This window comes from Ascidiella aspersa, chromosome 8, assembly GCF_963924565.1.
Source record: "Ascidiella aspersa chromosome 8, kaAscAspe10.2, whole genome shotgun sequence".
NCBI lineage: Eukaryota > Metazoa > Chordata > Ascidiacea > Phlebobranchia > Ascidiidae > Ascidiella > Ascidiella aspersa.
This window is the reverse complement of record NC_139454.1, coordinates 23074097-23088755: the sequence shown is the minus strand read 5'-3', so window position 1 is coordinate 23088755 and position 14659 is coordinate 23074097. Positions and strand designations below refer to the sequence as shown.

Below are 14659 nucleotides of genomic sequence, written 5' to 3'. Positions count from 1 at the left end.
CTTTAGAAATTTTATAACATTTTTGGTTTTTATTTGTAAAGATTTTTGGAATTTATATTTCTTTTTTATCGAATATTTGCAAACCAAGAAATGACGCAATCGCGATTGAAATCGCTGTAGCCAAAACGTAAAGGTCGGAAGCTTTGGAACGAATTTTAGATTTTACTTTGCAACAAAAATTGTTCGAAGTTAGGCTTCAGTTTGACGTTTGGTTGCAAATTGTTGCAACGCAATTGTCAGGAGATAAATGAACATGACGGACCAAATTTTGGAAAGTAAGTAGCGGTTTAAGTGTATAACAATATTATTTGACATTATGACCAGCGTAATTTTTACTATTTTGTTATTAATGTATCTTAAATTGTAAACGAGGCCAACTTGATAATGTTAAACCCGATTGTTTAATTTTTAGAAACAGCCAACTTGAAACGGTAAACAGTAATCTACATACTGCAATCTATTTATTGTTGATTTAAGATATCGTTTTTAAGAGACTTCAAAATTTTACTAAAAATATACAATAAATCCTATTTTTTAAGGTTCTGTTGAGGCCTTGCTTTCCATGAAGAACTCTGGAGGATCCAGTCCACTCATGGCTTCTCCCAACAGGGTAAGTAGACTGTCAGTTTCCAATGTTTTGCATTTATTGTTAACATATAGCGCTTTGCTTTGAAAATTTGAATCTTTTAAAACCCTGTGTCTTTCCAAGTCTTCAAATTTGTTTCATGTCCAGCTTACTTATGTGTTGTAAAAGCAATTGGAAAGTGTTGACATTTTGTGTTAACGGTGGCCCACTGTGGAAAGTATGGCAAGTGCACCCGCTAATTTTTTTCAACCTTTTAAAATTGCACCCCCAAAAACATCTGAACTGCACACCAAATATGTAAAACGCTTGTGTGGCATACGTTTACAGTGCAATGTATTCAATACAGAGAGCGTCGAAAAATCATAAAGTGCACCCGAGGTGCACTTTTTGATCTTTGTTGCACCCAGTAACCCAGATTTTTTCGGCCGTTCACCCGAGATCCCGGCAAAATCTGCCATACTTTCCAGACTGGACGGTGGCATTTATACTGTTTTGTTTTTAAATTTGTTCAAGCACCGTCAAGCGTTTTAGGTTTAGGTTTGGCAGTGTGCCATCTTTGCATTTGTAAGATTTTTCTCCGATGTGAATCCTTCTCTTCTGCTTGCCGGGCCTGTTAGAATGGGGAACATTTTTCCACAATCTTTGCACTTATGTTTTTTTTCCCAGTATGAATTCGTTTTCGTTTATGTGATTTCAAGTTTTGGATGCAGTTAAAACATTTGGCGTAATAAGTCCATTCGAAAGTTTATCTCCAGTGTGAATTTTATTTTCAAAAGTTTCTTAAAGTTTCTTAGATCTGTTTAAGGGCATCATTTTGTTTGCAGCCGTACATTTAGTGTGTGTTTTAAATTGCTAGCCTCAAAGAACAAGACGCAGAAACCGTTTGATTTACAACGATGATGAAGTTACTTCGGATGATCACCATCGCCAGCATAGAAAGATGGCAAAACAAAGTCTACAGCAACCTCCCTTTTCACCACAGATGACCTTCACACCTTTAAAGGTAATCTATAGAAACTGTTTCTATTGACAATTTAAAACACCTGTCTGGTAATTGTAGTTGTGAACCAACGTTTCAACAACCTATTCAAATTGCTTCTTCAGACACGTTTAATGGTTTTGAAGAAAATAAGGAACTTTGAATAGGTTGCCAAAACGTTGGTTCATAACTACAATTACCAGACAAGCTGTTTTTAAGCTTTATTAAAGGTGATCTATGACTATTATCAACATTTTATATAATTTTATTCATTAAAATTGTAAATAATACAAATTGGTTAGTGTCAGTTTAGGGATGACGTTTAATTAAAATTTACAAACACCAGTCGGGCGAGTGTCTACCAATCAGCACTCGCCCCAACAAAATTACACTAACCCAAATGCTAGCACGCCGCCTGCCATTTTTTCCTACCAATTTGTTTTTCAAATAATTTAACCTTTCTTTTTTTATGGTAAATACATAGTCCTCGAACAGACGTACAATTGACCTTGTTTGTGTACCATACTATTGAATGGTTGGGGATTTTTTCTCAACTGCAAAAGTTTGTTTAACTCAGTTAAGGGGAAGCTTGTGTCATTAGCGATTTATGCATTCATTGGACTTCAATCTGTGCCATTTAACACAAATTGTCACAAATTTAGTCCAGTCGATCTCCAGTCGATCTGAAAACAAGAACTTATTACTGCCATAGGCACTCATTAGTCTGAGAGTGGGTGTCAATCAGCACTCACCCAAAGCAAATTGGCGAGCGGGAAGTGTAAAATTCTGACCCTGCAGTTGGTTCACTGGCACCAAAGTGCTTTTCAAATTTCGGTGTTACTTCTAAAGTTATGTGTCGGGCACACAAACCTGTGCGATGGTGTATCATAGTTTGTCATGCAGGCGATGTCACTTTGCTCAGTAAAATTTCAATCTTGTTTGAATTTGAATTAGCGATAAATGTTGCATCAACGTTTTAGTGGTTAAAATGTTTAGGATGCTTAAGGCACCTCCCATAGTTACGGTTGTCACTGGTTACCAAGTTTATTTCGCTTGTTACCAGGCAACAAAGTCATTTTGTAAGTTTAAGATGAACAAAACACAAATAAGATAAAGGCATAAATAAGTTTGAATTTTAATTAATGTCAGCCATCTATTTTTATCGCTTCTTCATTTTTTCAGGCAAATAAAAATAAGCTCAAAGCTTAACTTAATAACAATTTGAAATACTGCAGTCGGCCACCCAACCGAATAAAAAAAGTCACCACTTTTGAATCTCAACCCGTTGGTTTTGTAACACTAAGTTGGCCTATCAATAAACTAACGTCTTATCTACCTTTATTAGAATTAGAAAGTAAATTAGTGATGAGATTAATGGTCTTTTTTATCGCTACAGATGTGTGCTATTTTGCATACAGTCTTAAAAATGAAGTACTTCACTAACACTTTAAACATAAACTCTAAAGCAGTGGTTCTTAAACATTTTGAAACATGCCCCCCTTTTACAATTTTAACAAAACTCGCGCCCAACCTTGTTTCAAAATAAAAAAACTTGTCAATTTCTCGCTCCCCCCTTTTGAACCTCACAGGCCCTCATGGGGGGCGCGCCCCCCAGTTTTAGAACCACTGCTCTAAAGATTTTGTTTAAAAGTTGGTTAGATGGACAATTTTATTGCCAATCTCCTATATTTTAACTACCAGCAAGTCATATTTTTAATTTTTTTGTTGAAGAAGTTATTTAGTAAGGTGAAAAGCAATGTTGCCATTTAGACCTTCACTGTAAACAACGGACGCCAGTAAATCGTTAGTTTTCCAAATTTTAACTTCTGTAACTCTTGTTGGGAATTATAGATGCCAGACCATCCCACGCCGACCACACCGATCAGTTACGAGAAGGCAATTGCCAAAAGAGTGGGCGGCAGATTGAGAAACCTTTTGAAACTTCCAAAAGCCCACAAGATGTGCATGTACGAGTGGTTCTATTCGCACCTTGACAGGTATGCTCATTTAAGCAAATGGTGCTAAAGAATGAGAAAATCACATAGATTGATAAACTTTCTGCTTAGTCGCTATCGATCAACTTTACTTTCCAGATGTGTCTTATTTTTTATTATGTTAAGCTCTTTTTTCACTATGAACTTTTTCTCATAGTTTTAATTGTAGTTTGAAGCTCTTTATTTTACATTTTCACAGTAGCTTTCAAGTATAAACATTTTCGTGATAACCGGTGCTTTTTACTCGGACAATTATAAAAAGTGACTACTAATTCATCTGCCACAGGGACATTTTTTAGTTTAAATATCCACAGTTTTTACGGAGGAAATGTTCGGTTTAAAGTTTGATTATTTATACCTGTTCCATCTAAATGTCTTAAGCAAGAAGTTTTAAGAAACACTTAACAAAAATTTGTTAAAGGTTCTCCCATTATCACAGTTCACCAAAAAAAACAGAAAAACATAAATAACTAAAGCAAAAACTGTAACTGGCTTTTTAAAATTGCTTCCTTTTTAAGATTTTTATTGCAATTTTTGTTTTAAATTGGAATTGGTCAACATGATGTTCATTAGCGCAACAGGCCAGCAGAATAAACCCCTCAAATTGGCATGTGATGACCACTTTGCAAATGCCGTTTTAAGTTGATGTTCATGCAAATAGAATCAAGGAGATAAATAGCTCATGAAATAATGTTAAATGATGGAGCATAATGGTTGGAGGTTGTAGTAAGACGTAATAAGAATATCAAAGCCCATACAGAAGTAGGTAGCATTTTGGACGTTTCGAATAACTCTTCATTCATTTTCAACATCTGTTGAAATGAAATCTTTTAATTTTAACCCAAGTCATTTGTCCAAAAGACTTAAGTCAAGTCAGGTCATTTTTACTTTTAAAAACAACGACAAAGTCATTGATCCAAGTAATTACAGCACTGGGTAAAAGACGTTACTTAAAATATATTTCTTTGTATTTCAGTGCTCTTTTCAACAGCGAAAACGATTTTTGCTTGTGCCTGAAGGAATCATTTCCCCAGCTGAAAACAAGGAACCTGACTCGGGCTCATTGGGCCAAAATCAGACGACTCATGGGAAAACCAAGACGGTAAATATGTCTGCTGTTCTCTGTAGTGTAATTTTTATGATAAAGGTTAAAGTTAACTATAAGGAAACAGTTTAGACAAAAGAAAGACATTGTATGAAAAACTTAACAAAGTTGTGAATAGCTGTTAAAGATATTAAACTTGTCGAAAGCATTGCATATTACAGTATCTAAGTAAGTATGACTAATTTGAGTTAAGTTTATTTAAAAAAAATAATGTTTGCTAGTTGCTACAGACCTTTTAGTTCCAGAAAAAGAAAGTAAATAATTATAATTTTTTTTAAGACATCTGCGGGTCTTTAATTTCAGATTATTTTAAATATTAAGAGGATAATAAAATATAAGCCCTAATTAAAAAACTACAAAATAGTGTGCAGGTTTCAGTAGTTAGTGGTTGATGTAAATATATATAACATATTTCTATTTAAAAATTAGCTAAACATTCTTAAGCCTACAAAGTAAGTTTGTAATATAATAAGTATTGTTATTCAAGTTTAAAATAAATGAAATTGAAACTTATTGGGTATTTTTTTCAGGTTATGTCGTCACTTATTTAGAGCAAAATGGGGCTAATTATATTTCTTATCTATTTTGCGTGTTGCATTTGTACTCAAATTCTTGCTCTAATCTGATTTGATTTTTACCAATAATGTTTCTATTTTCAACAACATTTTTACTCTCTCAGTCGAAACACAAAATTTGAATTAATGATAACTTTTACAGACTGAAAAGCATGGGCTATGCTAAAATGTTGAAAACTTAGCACAGAAAAATTTACCGTCCACATTCTTATAAGAAAAAATGTGATAAGCTAAATGTTAGTCAACAATTAAATGGAATACTAATTGAATTTTTCTTTCGACTGCTATATTATCTGACATTTCTACTTTTTGTTTCAGCTGCTCTGCTGCCTTCTTTGAAGAGGAAAGGGCAGCTTTGAGTGCCAAGCGTGACAAGATTCGACTTCTGCAGCAGCGAAAGATCGCCCACGACGACTCAGAAATTTGGTGCGACCTTCCGAGAGAGCTCCCCATGCCCCTAGTGGTCGGAACGAATGTCACCGGTCAGTATCATATTTCGAGAAAAAATATTTGTCCAGATACTTAACTTGCCTTGAGTGATATTTTCAAGCAATTGACAATTGTCGATTTTTATGATCTCAATCGTTAAACCAGTTTTTTTATCCCTTTTCATTCCGACCATTAACCTGTTCAAAGCTCATTTTCCAACTAAGACAAACATTACCTGTTATGAAGAGGTAAACAACCTCTTTAAATTGTGAGCTTTTCATCCACTATATTAATGATAAGTGTATCATATTTTAGGAAAAGATTCGCTAGGCTTGAAGAATAACCTTTTCGTGCAATTAACTATTGTCTAATACAGTGGTTTTCAACCAGGGTTCCGCTAGTACAGTCCAGGGGTTCGCAATTTCTAAATTGTTTAGCTAATTGAGGTGTGTTTATTACACTGGGGTTCCTCGAGTTCCACTCCAGCAAAAAGGTTGAAAATCACTGGTCTAATATCATATATGATCTCTTTGGTTAAACCAGTTGTTAGTTTACCTTTTCATTTGAAAACTCAATTCCCACTAAGCAAAACATCACCCACTTGTCAATATACGCGGAGAGCACGTAACCTTTTTAAAATCGCAAGCTTTTTATTAGCATTATTAGTACAAAATTATTTTTTATGAGAACAAAATGTGGCGTCATAGTAAATAACAAAGGGTACACGGCGCATTGTGACGAAATACTACAGAGGGATACACTTCAGTCAAGGTTTTTTCTGGTTTGTGAAAAGACCTTTGACACTCTTTACATTTTGAAGTCGGCTCTGTCAATAACTTGCATCAATATAATTTGCCCACAGGTTAATGTTGATTTTAGAAATAAAAGCCATCTGTAACTGTAAATTATTTTTGGTTTTTATTGGCATTTTGGTGCATTTTGGCCTAAACAAAGTATTCAATAAATACTTAAATGATGTTTAAATAAAATGACAATCCATGGCTTTTTGCTTATTTCTCTCCATTTTTTTTTTTTTTTAAATTTTTGATTAGAATATTTTTCAACAGTGTTGTAATTACGTCACTCAAGTGCATTTAAGTCACTGTTTTTAAATGACTTGACTGTCTTTTAGCCAACTGGCTTGACTTGGACTTAAATCATTGAGTCAAATGACAATGAAATGCTTTTATAAAACATTTTATCATAATATTTCTCACAATTTTTTCATATAAAATAATTTAAACGAGTTTTTACCAATTTTATTACTTCTCGCTTTATTTTGTTATCAGTGATTTGACTTGAAGTTGACTTTGTCTAAAAATGGCAAAACTGGGACATGTTTTTTTTTTCAATACATGACTTGGGTGTTTTCAAAATGACTTATTTACAATACAACACTGTTATTCAGCTTCAGAATACATTTCAGGATTAGAAAATAAAAAGTTCACTTTTGAACTTTACAGCTTTATTTTTTAGCGAGGTTGAGAGGTTCGCATGATGGTTTGTTCACAGGACAAATCGACGCCGTGGACTTGATCAATGCATCCTACAGAGTCACATTTGACAGGTCAGATTATTCTTAACAATGCTGCAGTTTTGTTTTATATATATTACTTCAACTTTGCATAGAAATTAATACAAATTAGTGCCATATATGTTAGTCATCATTAAGCTAAGCTAAATGCAAACTTTATTTTGCTCTTGTCCAGCCATTTTTCTTCAAAGTTTAGTTTTTCTTTTTGGTTTAATATTAAATCAGGTGGCACTGTTTCATAACAAATTGTATTAAAATCTTGACAAGCTTTCGCACAACCGGTCTTCATCAGATCAAAAACTTTTTTCGCAAGTTGTCTGTAAAAAGTGCTCACCAGATTTCCACATTTAGAATTAAGAGAAATACAACACGCTACTGATGATAATTAAACTTCCTAAAACTACAGCCAATTTTTGTCCTAATAACCTGAGAAAAAACATCTCTGAAAGATTTAATTGCAACTATTTTATTTGTTTGAGGATAGTTGTGACGTCATTGGTATCTAATCGTTTTGCGATAATTTTTGTCTAAAATAATGGCTATCGGTAGTGGCTTAAAGTGTCAAGGATTTGACAGTCCTAATCATCGCCAAACGAAAGGAGGGATTGCTGTTTCTTTTTTTAAAAGATAGCTTTTTGTTAAACTTTGTTTCTTTGCAGATCCAACCTCGGCACGCATAACGTTCTCGACATAGAAGTGGCAAGCTGTGAGCCCCAAGAAACAATCAACCTGCTTTCCCTGATGGATCGCAAACGCCACTTGCCCCTCAATAAAGTACACCCCGGTTTCTCCAACACAGACAACGAGTCGATATTTCAAAGTCCCAACAGTGTAAGTTGCTGGAAACGGCGGTAACTGGCTGATTTTAGAAAAGGGCGTATCTTTATGGAATCCAAAACCCATTGGCAGCAGGTTTCTGCTTGTCGATCACTGTTTCGCTGACGCGTATATTAACAATAAAACTCAAAGTTTAAAAAACACAGTGAAACCAGGAATAGACATTTTTAAACCTATTACTGGCATCGTCAGTTCTTTTCACTTTAATTAATGAACTGACGTTGCCAGTAGAGGCGAAATATATATGGTTGTTTTTGATACGCAAACAGTGTTTTACTTTTTCGTGTTATGGTTAATTCAAGCCAATCTATGCTCAAAGTACATTTTGGATCCTATTTAAAAAGTTTATTTTCCTTGAATTGATTTTGTTTTATTCTTTTTGATCTGTAAAATCATCGTATAAGTTTTTGATAAACATTTGTTTGATCCTACACCACTGTTTCCCAACTTAAGTCCTCTCCAAAAAGTGCGCTGCCGTTTAATTGGGTTGGGTTGCAGTAGTTTTTTTACGATTAGATTCATTTGAATGGGTATTAAACAAGATTTCTCGAAAATTGTGCAAAAAACAAAGACATGGGTCATATTATTTAAATTCGAACTCAATAATTCTAATTTCTTATGTTCTGTTTGTTGGAAAGCGTTCAATGAAGAGAATTGGGTTTACTAGCCTATGACCTTGAACCTACACTAATGACCTTCGGTACACCCTGCCACCCCGAATGTTTTAGCCCTCCGCGAGATCTTGTCGAGGTGTGTTGAAATAAAATTAAAAAAACAGTACAACTACAATTTTTTTCTTTATTTTCAGGACCACGACCCAGTTTTGGGCCGTTCCCCGTTGCGCAGTAAATTTCTCTCGACGTCAACCACAGAGGACGGTGGCACTCTGGGCGGGTTTCCAGTACAACTGCTCAAGCGTGTCGCCCGACTCTCTCGGGTGCTTTCGATGAAAAGAGAAAAAATCCAGAAACTCGCTTCGATGAATTCCCAGGCGGAAAAAATGGTTAGCAGAAAAAATGTTTGAAAAAAAATTGTTAGCAGAAAACATGTTTAAATAAAATGGTTAGCAGAAAAAATGTTTAAAAAAATGGTTAGCAGAAAAAAATGTTTGAAAAAAAATCTTAGCAGAAAAAATATTTAAAAAAATGATTAGAAAAAATGGTTAGCAGAAAAAATGTTAAAAAAATGGTTAGCAGAAAAACTGTTTGAAAAAAAATGGTTAGCAGAAAAAGTGTTTGGAACTCACTTCAACGAATTCACAGGCGGAAAAAATGGTTAGCTGCTTCGAATTTTGTTTACTCCTCGATTCAACTCAAAAGTATTCAAGTTATTAGACTCTGGAAACGGTAAAAAATCTGCAACCTACATCTGTGTGGGTTTTGATATTCCTTCTACCTCTAACTACAACCTCTATATAACTGCCAAAAATGGAGAAAAACATTGCTACCAATTAAAATTTGTTTTTGTCAAACGAACAAAACATACAAGTTTTTTTAGAACGGATTCTTCACAGATAAACTGCACGTCAGCTTTAAAACTCGATGGTTTAAACATCTCTTGATCTCAATTATAAAAGACGAGGCTAAAACAGCTGTTATGACATTTAAACTCGTCTTATTTTCATATGGTGATTTTTAACGTCGGTCAAACAGAAGGTTATTTACAATTAAAGAAATTAATGCTGAATATACCTGCCTACCTATAGTTTTACTAGACAGTCTAAAGCTCATTTAAGAAGTACACAGAAAGTCATGGCAGACTAACCGAATCTCTTGATCAATGATCCAAGGAAGGCAGGCTAGAAAATTTACACGGTCTCGGTATGGCCGGAGGTCGTGAGTTCGAACCTCACCACAGGCTAGTGATTTTTGTAGCCCGTTTTGCTTGCATCATCGATCGATAGATTCGGTGAGCCTGCGATGGCTTCCGGTGGACTTAAAAATTAAGCTGTTATCGTGGAGCTTCAGAGTGGCTAGATCACAGTTGTTGGAACACATATGTGGGTATTACATTTAAAGAGATAATTTGTTCTTAAGCTGGGGATCCATTTGTGCAAGTTGTTATAGGCAGGGCTGCGAAGTCGGTTAAAAATAACCCGAGTGCAACTCAAGATTCAAACTCCCGAGACCCGACGGCCAATAAAATAAACAAGGGTCCGAGTCCGACTCAGACTCTACAGTCTGTATTTCACCCATTTACGTAACTAAATTGAGGTGGATATTCAGCAATCCACTTATAAGGGTGTCGTATAACTCATCCACTAAAAATGTGCATGGTTGAAAGTATACACCATATGCTATTCCACTTTTGCAATCTACAGTTGGCGGCCATATCAGTGTTAAACTTTGGTACTGCGCATGCGCACGTCGGACCCGGGACTCAGTTTTATGTGACCTTACTTGAGTCTCGAGTCCGACTCCAGCAAAAAATCGACTCCGTCGAGTCCCGACTCCTGACTCCGCAGCCCTGGTTATTAATAAAACGTCATTGTGTTTGAATGTGCAGAACTCGTACGGCGAGCAGCTGACTCTCGAGTTCCAACGCAAGTACGCCACCCTCGTACTCGATTTGGAGCGACTCAACAAGGGACTCAACGAGTTACTCGTCGGAGTACAGAGGTTCTGCTTAGAGGTAAAAAAACTTCCTTAAAAAGTTCGAAACGTCTTTATCTTTTTAAGATAATAACAGTTAAAAAAAGTTTGGTGTGTTTAATCCTGATAAATATTCCATTAAGATTCTAATCAAAAAAAATGAAGAAATTACACCATTCAAGGAACAATCGCCTCTTCGTAGATTTATCGTCCCCTTTAACACGTGTTTTTTTTTTTTTTTTTTTTCTTCAAATAAATTCTGTAAAATCAAATCATACAGATTGACGATGTTTTTAAAAAGTTTGTGTACTTCACAAAATGTTTAATATTGACATATTTTGATCACAAAAAGAAAGTTGTACAAAAAAAACTTTCCTTGTTATCAAAATATGATAAAAAGTTTAAAATACTGAAGGATTTTTATTAACTTTTCATAAAAAAAAACTAAAAAAATCTAAATAAAAAAAAGTTCAAAAAAATTAAAGAAAATTTTATATAAGAAAATCCAAAACTAAAATAAAAAAGAAAATCAAATGGAAAAAAAGAGAAAACAAAAAATATTCCGTAACCCGTTTTATCTTGTCTATTTGTTGACAGTTTCGCACTGCTTAATAATCGCCAGTGTTGTAAACAAGTCATTTCAAGATATCAAATCAAGTCATTTTCGCCCAAAGGCAAAGTCATTGACTTGAGTCATTACAACACTGATAATCGCACTTTAATTTCGGCAGCTCTACCCCGAACAAACCCTCCCCAGCGACCAATCGACTCAACTCCGCAAGCAATGCTTGGAAACAGCAGAATCGCTCGTCACCGGCAAGAACGTGGCTGACGAAGATGGAGGTCTGGGCATCAAACGACCTGTCAGGAACATCGGACTCACAGACCTTATCACGCAACTCACAAGCTTAATGCTGCAAATAAAGGTTCGTGGACTGTACAAGTTTATTCATTACAGAGAACATTATTTTAAATCTTCACTGCAAGAACTGCTCCAACAAAACAAGTTCAGTTCTCGTGATGTAATATTAAGTACTTTACAACCAAGGGTTAACAAGCCTAATGCTGCAAATAAAGGTTCCTAACCGTTATTTGAGAGTCGTGCATTGTACAAATTTAGTTCATTACAGAGGACATTATTTTACATCTTCACTGTAAGAACTGCTTCAACAAAACAAGTTCACCAGGCAACGTAATTTCAATATTATTTTTTTCAATATTAAAGACTTCCGTAGGGTTAGGGATAGGGATGCCTCATAGTTGATATTTTATTTCGATACCAAATGACGTCATTACTACGCCCAAAACAACCAAACTAATTGAAGATGTGTCCGATACTTTTTATCTCGATACCCGATAAAAAATGACGTCATTGCTATAAAATGACGTCACGTTTAAATTGTTTTTTAGTATGTTAATAAATGTAATTTTCTTTTTTAAGATTCGTCAGGACACTACAATGTTGAAAACTTTTAATAGCTTGCTCACTAAATTAAAAAAAATAACCCAACTTTTAAAATTTCAGCAATAATGCCACTAAATGACAGACAAGTCGCTAAATAGTTAAGAAAGCTAAATAATTGAATTTACTTAATAGTGTATTCCGATACCGATGCCCGATATTTTTGGTAAAATGTATCGCGATCCGATCCCAAATGACGTCATTTCTATCTACAAGAAACAAAATATTTTAAAATTTGACCGATACTTGACATTTTATTCCGATTTCGATATCGTCATTGCTTGCTCAACCAAAGAAAATATTTTAAAATTTGTCCTATACTTGACATTTTATTTCTATGACGATACCCGATATTATGAACAAAAAGTATCGTTAGTTCTGCATTTTTCTCAAATTTTGTAGAAAATATTGATCGGAACCAATCTTAATAAATATAACGTTTGTAGTCGGCGAACCAACCAAATAAAACGGCCACCTAAGGGTTAAGAACCACTGCTTTAAATCGTGATTTCTATTATTCTCGCAGTATCTGAAGGAAAGCAAGGGAAACTGCCTCGAGTTTAAATCACTCTCAGATGCGATGCGAGACATCAAAGCCAAGCTGAGCTCCGAAAACGCAGAGTGAGTTTGACTTGGTCATTTTAACTGAATTCAGGGCTGTTGGCGCAGTGTTGTCATGACTTAAGTCACTGACTTGTCTTGTAACTTGCTCTTGACTGGACTAAGTCTTTAGCATCAACTTTGATTATTTTAAAGTCAAAAAAGTAATTTCTTTTCCTAGCATTATTTTACGTAGCAACCACAAAAAACATTTTTTAAGCGAAAAAGAAAAGTCAAGACCCCAATTTTATGTAATTTATTTGTCAAAATTCGAGTCTAGTCTTTTGTCCGAAAAACCCGAGTCCGGTAGAGGTATTTTCCCCAAACATCAATTACTTGGGGCATCTTTATATCGATCTCTGGATAACTGAAAACTATAGTTATAAAAACAGGTAATATAGCAACGTGTCGGTATTGCTATTACAGAGCACATTTGAATGGAATTGACAATAATTGCCAAATGGTCGCGCAGGTGTTTTCAGAACAACGTCGAAATCCACGTGGCTCACGTTCGAAGTGGAATGGAAAGTAGCGTGCTAAGCAGCGCAGATCTTTCGTCAGAGGGGAGCGACAGTTGAACCCTGAAGCCAAGTCCCAGTTCAAACAAAGCCTTCCATTCGTCACCAATTCTGGCCACAGGCTGTAATTTTGAGCGACCTTCTTTTTGTGACAAGAATGGTCGTTGATTTTGATTTGTATTGATCGTTTTAGATCAGGGGTCGGCAACCTTTTTCATTCGCGGCCAAAACCAATTAGAAAGGTCTTTGCGGGCCGCACAAAATGTTAAATAGGAATTCTGTTATTAAAAAGTTAGAACAACTGTGAATCAGGCGGGCCTCGGATCTTTTTTTGCACTTAAAAACGTGTTTAATTATTTTTGAAATGGACTCCGTGTCTAATTTCTCAAAAAAGCGGCGGGCCGGTTGAATTACATTGGCGGGCCGTAGGTTGCCGACCCCTGTTTTAGATATATAGGTATGGTTGAAACTTCATGTTCTCTTTTAAATTGACGATTTGCTTTTCAGAAGGGTTGCCACGAAGATTGATTTACGTATTGAAAGGTCTTTGAAAAACCCTATGTTTTCCACAAGTCTTTTAAAACCCTATGTTTTCCACAAGTCTTTTAAATTTCTTATGTGCAGCTTTAGGTAATGCGTTAAGTAAGTGCAGTTAGAAAATTTTTTTAATTGTGTTGACCATAGCATTTATATATGGTTTTATTTTCGAATTATATTTTTTTATTTTTCGAATTATATGTAAAAAAACGTGTAGCAAATCAAGTTTAAGTGTTTGAAAAGCTTTTTTTTTGGTGTCTTCGAAAGTCTGAATTTTTTTCATAAAACTGTGTGGCAACCCTGTCTTTAAGATAAAACTGTTTTTTGTTTCAATCCTGGATTACGGTGGAAGGCGATAGATTGGCTGGTGTTTTACCGCGAAATTGTCCATCAACTCGTATTTCAAAACGCTTATTTAATGTGATACCTCATCGTGCTGTTATTTGACATCTTGAGACCTACCAGTTGAATATCTTTAAACCTTGTTCGTTCGTTCGCCAACCATGGTTGTTTGTACGTGTGTGTGTTAAAGTTTGGATTTTGAAAGGGCAAATGAGCTACCGCACAGCAGGCCCATTGCTTACATACAGACTATTGCCTGTAGCTGATACCGCCCTGTGCCTTGATTATCACGTTGCTGTAGTGCTAGCGTGATCGACTATTCTCGTTTTTTTAGTCAAATTGCTTCAATACTGCCTCCCCATTGCGTTTAGAATATTATATGGATTTAACCAATAGTTGTTATCAATTGTCGTCAACGTTTTATAGAGTTGTCGTTTCAATAAACGCATCTATATGCCTCGTGCCATGGTGTGTTTTGTAACTTGTTCTAATCAAGGAGTCGAACCGTTTGACCTTTTCGGTTCAGGTTCGGTTCGTGTTCAAGGATTTTTTCAGGATCCAGTTCCGGTT

The 14659-nt window shown here is 35.2% G+C and overlaps 1 protein-coding gene across 1 annotated transcript; it reads left to right on the top strand.

Moving 5' to 3' along the window:
* The first annotated feature begins 173 nt into the window (after window positions 1-173).
* Window positions 174-13294, top strand: LOC146136928 (protein lin-9 homolog). The gene is made up of 13 exons (XM_083395187.1): window positions 174-275; window positions 540-610; window positions 1443-1589; window positions 3417-3562; window positions 4536-4661; window positions 5558-5721; window positions 7145-7235; window positions 7862-8033; window positions 8848-9042; window positions 10545-10670; window positions 11362-11556; window positions 12619-12713; window positions 13165-13294. Exons 1-13 carry the CDS (start codon window positions 248-250, stop codon window positions 13268-13270), a joined length of 1662 nt encoding a protein of 553 aa, XP_083251313.1. The 5' UTR covers window positions 174-247; the 3' UTR covers window positions 13271-13294.
* Window positions 13295-14659: the final 1365 nt, after the last annotated feature.